The sequence below is a fragment of the Hevea brasiliensis genome, chromosome 4, assembly GCF_030052815.1.
Source record: "Hevea brasiliensis isolate MT/VB/25A 57/8 chromosome 4, ASM3005281v1, whole genome shotgun sequence".
Taxonomy (NCBI): Eukaryota; Viridiplantae; Streptophyta; class Magnoliopsida; order Malpighiales; family Euphorbiaceae; genus Hevea; species Hevea brasiliensis.
The window spans coordinates 17457558-17467262 of NC_079496.1; the positions used below are offsets into that span (position 1 = coordinate 17457558).

Below are 9705 nucleotides of genomic sequence, written 5' to 3' on the forward strand. Positions count from 1 at the left end.
TTAGAAAAAAGTAGGAGTGGTGCCAATTAAGGATAAGTTGAGAGAAGAGAGATTGAGATGATTTGGTCATGTGAAGCATAGACATACGGAGGCTCCAGTTAGACAAGTAGAGCACATTAGGTTAGAGGATAGAAAGAAAAGAAGGAGTAGACTTAAACTGACTTAGAGGAGAGTAGTACAATATGACCTAGAAGCATTATACATTTCCGAGGATTTAACCCAAAATCGTTTAGAGTGGAGAAAGAGAATCCATATAGCCGTCCCCAAATTTTTGTGATAAAAGCTTAGTTGAGTTGAGTTGAGTTGGGGTGTAAGAAAGAGTAAGGAGGGGAGTATAAGAGCTAGAACTATTTTATTTCTTGCACTACTGAAATTTACCATTCATTTAATCAAATATAAAAAATATACATTACCTCTATTTACCTTTCCATTAATTTACTCATTTCAAAACATGATTTTTTTTATTATAACCCTCTTTATCTTTCCTCTTATTTATTTATTTTTTTACCCTTATATTAATTACATTTTCCCCACCGCATCTAATAAGAGTTTAATGGCATATTTGAGAGATAGAATGGTCTGATATTGGGAAAGAGAGGGATTAGAAATTTGAATTTTAGGGAGTGTGGGAGAGAAGAAAGTAATAAGAATAGGCGATGAGTTATGAGGACTTGTAAAGAGAGGAAGGATCAATAGGATGAAACATAAGCTCGATGGATGTATGTGAAGGGTAGAGGAGATAGAAATGGCCATGGCATATAGAGAATATGAGAATTTTGAAGAAAAAGTATGGCGGGTGAGAGCAAGTTATGGGTAATTAGGTTATTATATATTTTTTTAAAAGGAAAGTAACATTAGATTAATTTGATAATTAAAAATTTGAATAAAACAGGTAAACAGATTTTTCAAAATGTAAATTAAAATGAAGTGACTTATTATAATAAATTAAAATTAAAAAATAAAAATAAAATAGTTTAAATTTAAGCAATCATTAATTAAAATTACTTTATAAAATCTTTAATTTATAAATGTAATAAGTTAATTAAGAGTGACTATTCAGTATTTTTAGAGCACATACTCATTCTATCATAATATTTAAAATTTATCTTCTTTAATATGAAAAATAACTAAATTTTTTTTTTATGAGCATCAATATTTTTTAATATTATAAAAATATTTTATAAATTTCATTTAATTATATCTCTTTCTCTTTTCAAAATATTTGCTCGAGATTTGAGGTTAAAAAATACTTAAAAAAAGTATTATTTTAAATAATATTTATAAAATTAATTTAAAAAAATTATTTTATTATTTTATATTTTTAAGACAAAAATTTAATTTTATATTTAATTTTTAATTTTCTCTAACTAATATATATCTTAAAAAATTAGCTCTAAAATAAACCCTACTACTCCTTTTATTTGATATATACAAAAATAAAAAGAAAGTGAAACAGTTAAAAAGAGAGACAGAGGAGGGTGTGAGAGAGAGTTTGAGATCTGATCCATTCTGTTTGGTTTTTGCCAAAACTCGAAACTTGGGGGCCCTTTCTCAAGAGGGTCTTCTCTTTCTGCTTCCCTTCCTTTCTTTCTCTGGTAAAATTCCGTCATTTTTATAATTTCTTCTGTTATCATATTCAATTCTGTTTCTTTTTATTTCTCCCTCTTCCCCTTCTTTTTTTTTCCCTGTTGGTTAATTTGTATTGATCTTGACCTTTAAAGACTATTTTACGTACGTGATCTATTCTGGGTTTTTGTTGTTTCTGTTCGATTTGTTTGTTGGGTATCGATCTTTGTGATGAACATTTTTTTTTATGATTTAATGTGATTTAGTTGATAATGGTTTGTTGCTCAATTGAGTTAGATTTGCTTTTCTTTTCTAATTAATGGATTGGATATATCAATTCCATGGACATGTTCCTTTTGTTTTCTTTCTTGATTCTGGATTTGCTTTCACATCTAAATTGATTTTATTTATGGGTTTATCTATTTTTGGTTGTTATTCAATGATCAGTTTATGTTCTAGTTGATAGCTTATTGTGGCAAACTGCTTATTGTCTGTAAGATTTATAGATTCATTGATTAGTTGATCTAAAATTCTTGAATATATTTATTTAAATAATTTTTGTTAGTATTTGATCCTTCATCAAGGACGCTTGCAAAACAAATGGATTTGTACTGGCTTGACATGATTATAAAATGTGTTTTTGTTGAAATTTAATTTACATGATATTTTATTGCTTTTTAAATCAGGTTTTTTCATTTTTAAGCCTGGTCTTTGCACAGAAGGATGGGCGTGGAGGTTGTGGTATCTGAGATGGTTCAAGTACCTGTTGAGACTGTCGTTGAATTAGATAATTCATTTATGCATGAGAAGGAAAATGGAAAACTGGATAAGGAATCTGGGATTAAAGAAACTATAAATTTTGGTTCACATGAGGAGGAGCCAGCTATACAAGAAGGGGATGAGGTTGCAGATTCCAAGTTCCCAAAAGATGCTGTTGATGAGTGGCCTGCTCCAAAGCAGATCTATACGTTTTATTTTGTCAGATACCGACCATTTGATGATCCAAAAATAAAATCCAAAATTGACCAATTTGACAGGGAGATTCAGAAGAGCAGTCAATCTCGTTTTCAGATTACTGAAGAATTGAAAGCAAAGAGGGTATGTTAAAAAAAGTCACTTGTTCTGATCACTTGAGATATCGTTTTCAGTTGTATGATCGAGATAGATAAATTATTTTCTTTGCGTAATCCCATTTGCCAACTGTTATTTATTTGTTCAAATCTAACAAAATTTGGAGCAATTATGATAGTTAAGGCCGTAAAGGAAGTGCTTAACTATCATAAATTCTCATGCCATACAAGCCATTTCTTTCTATGCTGCCACTTGTTGATTGGTGATGTAAATAACACTCTTGTAGAACTTAATGAATTTATCGAGAGCTACAAAGACTAATTGGAATCCAGGTATGTTTACTGTATGCCAAAGATTTTTATTTATCTGGCAAACTGTTATAGGTAAAAGAAATTACTTAGTTACTTTATAGGTACAAGATAAATATGACCAACTTTTTCATGTGAAACCCATTTCAAGACACAATATTGACAATGTGTTTGGTGATTAATTTTTTTTTCCTAATTTTTTAAATTATTCCATTCTCTTGAATTCTTATTTGGAATGATAAATAGGAGGAATGATTTTGGTAGAATTTTCCTTTGATTGACTAAAGTTTTAGGTGCAATAGTTGTGTGTGAGTACACGTTTAGCAAAGTGGAAGAGTCGAAGTTTCTTGTCCAAAGAATCATGGATTTTTTTTTCTTTACTTTCTCTTTAAAAGGTTGATAGAATGGAACCCTTGGATTTAACATGTCCGTGATTAATGTTTGAGTTTTAGATCAGCTTATGGACTTAACTTATTAACTTGTAGCAGGCCAAATTATTTCTCATCTTAAAGCATCTGGTAAATGTGCATGTCACCAGATTGATGTGTATGGTGTAGTTATTCTTTCCAATGTTTTTTTTTTTCCATACATACTTATTGTGGCTTTTGAAACATCTTTTAGATGTGAGGATTATTTAGCATTCATTGCATTACCATGTAGTACACATTTATTGGACCATGTAGATTTTGACTTAAAACATGAGTTTGAGGAGGATAATATCAATCTATTATGTTGAATGCTGTTCCATACATTGATTTAGAATTCCATTCAAGTTGTAGACGACATCATGCCTAATGTTACAGCCAGTCATGTTCCAATCTCCACACTGTTAATTCTAATTGTTTGTTTCCTTTTCTCCTGCAGTCAGAGCGTTCAGAATTGATGGAACAATTGAGGGCTCTAAGAAATGAGAATGAACAGTACAGAACAATTTTTGATGAGAAGAAAAAGGAAATAGAACCTCTGCAGCAGGCACTGGGAAAGCTACGCAACACAAACAATCCAGGTCGTAGTGGTCTATGTTCATCTGAGGAAGAGCTTAATGATCTTGTATGTTGTATTTGCTTTATTGATCTTTTTATTTAATTGCTAGGTTTCTGTAATATTGTTATTCAATAATTTCTTTTGAGTAGTTGCTGTTACTGCATTTTTACCTAACATCTTGCTTTGGTATTGTTGAGTATAGATATACAGTTTGCAATATCGCATACAACATGAGAGCATCCCATTAACTGAGGAGAAGCAAATACTTAGAGAAATCAAACAGCTTGAGGGGACAAGGGAAAAAGTAATTGCTAATGCTGCTATGAGAGCAAAGATTCAGGATTCATTGGGCCAGAAAGAAGCTATTCAAGACCAGGTCAAAGTAAGAGATTTGTAGTTTTGGCTTTTATTTACAGAATTTGTAGTGTCATTGACTTCTAGGGTTGTGATGAATGTTCTTTGTCATTAGCAAGTGTATGCTAACTTATTACATTTACGGTATTTTAGCTTATGGGCGTGGATTTGGATGGAGTTAAAAAAGAGCAGCAGGCAGTTAGGGGAAAAATTACCCAACTCAGGGAAAAAGTGAAGGGATTAGAAGCTGAAATCAAGTCTTTACAGGATGATCTGACAGCTGTGACAGAGAAGAGGGACAAAGCATTTGAGAATATCAAGTCATTAAGGCAACAACGTGATGAAGGGGTATGTTTATTTTATGTCAATTATTATTTGCAACTGTGTAATCCCTTTTTTTTTTGTTTTTTTACATTCGTCTCTCTCTCTCTCTCTCTCTCTCTCTCTAGACAAGAATATCATGGTCTATCCACAATTTTCTTGATAAATGATTTCTGCAGTAAATTATGTTTACATTGAACCTGGGTACTGTTTGGGTCAACTTTACGTGATTGGGCAAAACATGTTGTCAAATTAAAGAAATGGAATATTGAAATGCTAAACAATTGGAGCTGATGTGTTAAGCATGTTATTCTCATTGTAGCAAGCTGTTTGCAGCAGTTAATCATGTAATATCTACAGCAAATTAAGACTTCTCTTTCTATTTCTGTTTAATTTCCCCCCTTTTATCTTTCCTTTCTTGCCTCTTCAGCTTACCCTGCATCATTTTGGGAGGGTAACTACTTCTGTTTTATGCCATCAAAATAATGAAGAGTGGATTGAAAATATATCAATACCATCAAAACCTCTAGCTACTTTTGTAATCAGGAAGAATTTTATGGGTTCATTGGATTAATCAGTTCGGTTTCAACAGATGAAGAAGCTGAGTCCATACATCTTTACTATGAACAAATTCTGGGTGCATGATAAACAAAATGCTTATTTGTGTTGTGTATGGCTTTCAAAGCTTGGTGAGTGAGATTTGTAGCCTAGATAATATGCTGAGAAGCATTCCTTTTAACATCATGAGTTTATTTGATTTTTGATTAACCAATTGTGTGAAAGCTTGTTGTGGAAAGTCATGCCTGGACGAATTATTCACTTGGAGGCTGTTCTTGTAATTCTTATTTCTCTCCATGCACTTTGTACTTATTATGTGCTCCCTATCTGTATTCTGAGGCACATTATTGAATTAACTTTCTGTTTTTGTAATATGGAAAATCAGATTTACCTTGGATTCGTCTTTCTTGCTACCTTTTTTTTCCAATATGCATTTAGATTAATGTTATACTGTCTCTATCAGAATGTTCACTTCTATAATAGCCGCAAGGCCATGACTGAAGCTAAAGACCTTGCTGCCAAGAAAGATATAAAGGCTCTTGAGAATCTTTGCTATGAAGAGGTAAGAGTAGTTGTTGGGAACATCTCTTATTTGATTATCATTGTAACATTCTAATCTTGTACTTTGAAATGTTAACTAGGTTGAGAAATTTATGTCCCTCTGGAACAACAACAAGGCCTTTAGGGATGATTATGAGAAAAGAATTTTGCCATCGCTTGACAGTCGACAGTTGAGCAGAGATGGACGAATCAGAAACCCTGATGAGAAGCCATTGGTGGTATTGGAGACAACAGTACCCCCTGAGCAGGAGCCAGTGGCAAAAGCTAATATAAAACGAGCGAAGGAAGAACCAAAATCCACTCAACAAATGGATAATTTGCCCACCCAGAATGTCCAGAAAGAATCAAGCAAGACAGATTCAAAGGCCACTTCAGAGCATGTTATTGTGTCTGAAGAGATCTCTGGGTTAAAAAAGCAGCAAAATAATCCTCCTGCAAAGCAGGAAATAGATGAAGCAAAATTGAAGGAGCTTAAAAGAGAAGAAGAGATGGCAAAAGCTAAACAAGCCTTGGAAAGGAAGAAGAAATTGGCTGATAAAGCTGCAGCTAAAGCCGCTATAAGAGCTCAAAAGGAAGCTGAAAAGAAGCTTAAGGAAATTATTACTTTATTCCTTTGTTCTGATAATTACTTGCTACATACCATTTGGTTGATTTTGAATCTTAAACATTTATTTGATTTTTGCTTACAGGAGCGTGAAAAGAAATTGAAGAAGAAAGCTGCAGCATCTGGACCTTCGGTTGAACCTGAGGATCCAGCTGAAGAAGTTGCAGAGGCAGCAGACACTGAGAAGGTGCAAGTGCATGATGAGCCTCCTGCTTCAGTGAAGGGAAAAGTTAAGAAGGAGAACAGCGTCAGGCACAGGACTCGGCCAAGGGGCCCAGATTCACTTTCAAAAGCTATCCTGAGGAGGAAAAAGTCGACCAACTATTGGATGTGGGCTGCTGCTGCTGCTTCGCTACTTCTTGTGCTTGTAGCTCTGGGATGCTACTATCTTCTGTGAAGAATTTAAACTAGGATTAAGCAGAAGAGTTGTGGACAATTTTCTGCTTGATGAGCGTGCGAGTGGGTAGGTTTGTAGTAGCAGGAATTAAGACATTTTTTGTTCGTTGCATCCTGTGGTGGATGGACTGAAAGCTCATAATGTTGGTGGTAGTAGTAGTTCAGGCAGTTAAAAAATATTTATCTGGGAAGAATTTGATATTCATTTGGTTTGTTTTTATATCCTTCCAAATTTTGACTTTGTTAACTTTGATGAATGTTAATTTAAGCCTTTGCCTTATTTGGCATGTTTGATGAGTGTTTACTTTCAGCATATATTTTGAGCTTATTTCCTTTCCATTTGACGCGAGAATTGTTAATTAATGGGCATCTCTCCTTGTCAGTTTCTTTTTTAGGGAGGTTTGGATTCCAAAGGTTAATCCAAACCTTCCACAAAATTAGTATCTAAAAATGGTTGGAATAAGGTTCAATTTTCCCCCCTATACTTGTTAGAGTTAGGGAGGTTTAATTTACTCCAATTTTAACTTTTGGTTCAATTTAATCTAAAAATTTTAATTTATATCCGATTTAGCCCAAATTTAAGGAAGGTGCAACTAACTCACTCATCGTTTTAGTGCGTTAGTTGTCTTTTTTTTTTTTTTTAATTTTTTAAATATTTTTAAAGTTAATTATTTTTTATTGTTAATTGCTTAGTTAATAATTTTTAATCTTAATTAATTAACTATAATTAATTATTTTTATATTCTATTTTTTTAATATTAATTAATAATATGGAAACAAAAAAAAATATTTTATATTTTTAATTTTATTTAATTATAATTTTCTAATTTTAAATTAAAAGCATGAAATACAAAAATCATATTTTTTTCATTTAAATAATTAAAATTAATTATAGTAATAATTTTTAATTTTAATTAATTATATGAAAATGTAAAGATATCTTTTTTTTATATTTTCAGTTTAATTAATAATAAAAATAATATTTTTATTTTTATTTAAATAATTATACAATATAAAAATAATATTTTAATATTAAAAAATAATTAAATATTAAAAAATAACACATATTAATTAATTAATTAAGCTAATTTAAGCATAAATCAATTTTTGTAGGTTAAATTTAATCAAAAATTAAAAATGAACTAAATTGAGCTTCCCCGAGTAAATTGACCCTTATTCCAAAAATATTTATGCTCTCTCGATGCCAATACTGCTATTGTAATATCAGCTATCACACCGAGATTTTGCTTGGTTAGGGGTAATTCAACTTTAGAAACTTTAAGTTTACAGGGAGTATTAAAATTTGGTTTGTTTGGTTGGTCATTATTTTTTATTTTTCGAATAATTAAGATTCTTAAATCATTCACTTTTAAGGAAATAACTTATTTATCCCAAACTAGTTTAGTTACCTTTTGGGATAGGTTGTTTGGTAATAACTTTTAAGCTAACATTTAATGTTTTAACCTTAGTCATAATATTATTTCTCTTATTTTTATAAGATAATATCATTATTTTTTATATATAACTATTATTTTTATTGAATACTTTTGCTTTAAATCACTGTATAAATAATTAATCACAGACCACTGATAATTACTAAAATAGTTAACAATTATTGGAACAGCTAATATTATTGAACAAAGTTCATGTCATTTAATTAATCACAGACCACTGATAATTACTAAAACAGTTAACAATTATTGGAACAGCTAATATTATTGAACAAAGTTCATGTCATTTTAACCCCTCCTCTCTTTTAACTTGTAAATCATTTGTAATTTTGATCACAAAGTAGTAGGATGATCCCTTGTGAGAGAAGGAATACAAGACATTCCATCTCATAATTTCTCAAGTCTTATTCTTAATGATCAAGTAAACTTTACCTTTCCTTTGGAAAGAAGGGGGAAAAAGAGTCAAACATCAACATTGTTCCATCTAGTTTTGAGTGATAACTTGCCATAAACAAACATAACCAAGAGTCAACTTGAAACAAACTTGTTCATGTATACTGCTGCCTGAAGAAATACAGCTAAATCCATCTATGCATTGTGTTTGTGCCTAAAATATATAATCTGTTAAGCATACCCACATGATCCATAGTTGCAGGGAGTACCTGGAGCACATTTATTGTTGCACTTGCCACAGTGGTAAGCATTATATGCAACGTTAACACAACTTCCATTGCAGCAGAGCTCTCCAAACCTGCATTTGTTACCACACTGCCCACAGTTGTTCTCATCTCCTAGAACATTCCTGCAATGAGTCTTGCAGCACTGCAACAAGCTTGTGCCACTGTTTGCTGAGACTCCATTACATATGTTGCGAGCAATGTGATTACAATCTGTACCTTCCTTTATTACAGTGGCTAAGAACCTGCTTCTTGACCTGAGATTGGGCAGAGGCGTGTCAAGAACATACTCTTCATCTTCTTGGATATTGGAAGATAGGGTTTTCTGAGTATGCAGGGTGAGTAGTACAAAGATGGAGAGAATGGTAATGAGCTTGAGTAGAGAAGGAGCCATTCTCTCTTTCTGAAAGGGGAAATTTGTGCACAGAAGTGTAGTTTAAGGGAGATGCATGGAATGCTATTTTAAGATGAAAGTTTATAATGAAATTATTCCATAATCCAATGGGAAAAAGAAATGGTTGCTGCTGCCTCCCAAGTTGTTAATCAAGTTGATGAGTTTAAGCATTCTTAATTATTGATAGATCTCTAGATTCTCTGCTGAGTTCATTAAATATCTGCTTTGACTAATTGGAATGAAAGCTGGCTCTCTGCATGGGGTTTGAACTAAAGGAGCCCTTAATGCGACCATTGGGCAAGACATCAACGCTTAATTTTCTGTGAAATAGGAATTGATCACAAAAATAATAATAACAGTAGTAATTGCTTGATTGGGAACTCCAGAGGCTACGTCACCGGAGATCGCGTGGAGGATCTTCTTTCCCGGCGGCAAACTCGTTGAAGCCATCCATCAAACA

At 32.2% G+C, this 9705-nt stretch overlaps 2 protein-coding genes across 5 annotated transcripts; one reads left to right on the top strand and one right to left on the bottom strand.

Annotated features, from left to right (window-relative positions):
* Positions 1-1432: 1432 nt before the first annotated feature.
* Positions 1433-7010, top strand: LOC110652283 (proton pump-interactor 1). 4 transcript variants are annotated; one of them, XM_058145485.1, is made up of 7 exons: positions 1433-1595; positions 2270-2664; positions 3810-3995; positions 4132-4311; positions 4437-4631; positions 5626-5724; positions 5804-7010. In XM_058145485.1, exons 2-7 carry the CDS (start codon positions 2290-2292, stop codon positions 6722-6724), a joined length of 1956 nt encoding a protein of 651 aa, XP_058001468.1. In that variant the 5' UTR covers positions 1433-1595; positions 2270-2289; the 3' UTR covers positions 6725-7010. The 4 variants fall into 4 exon arrangements, with proteins under 4 accessions (XP_058001468.1, XP_058001467.1, XP_058001470.1 ...); XM_058145484.1 differs by having other exon boundaries at positions 1438-1595; positions 2253-2664; XM_058145487.1 differs by having other exon boundaries at positions 1440-1595; positions 2286-2664.
* A 1624-nt stretch (positions 7011-8634) lies between these two features.
* Positions 8635-9556, bottom strand: LOC110642517 (protein GRIM REAPER-like). Its single transcript, XM_058146422.1, has one exon. The coding sequence runs from the start codon at positions 9243-9245 to the stop codon at positions 8799-8801; it is 447 nt and encodes a 148-aa protein (XP_058002405.1). The 5' UTR covers positions 9246-9556; the 3' UTR covers positions 8635-8798.
* Between the last annotated feature and the right edge of the window lie 149 nt (positions 9557-9705).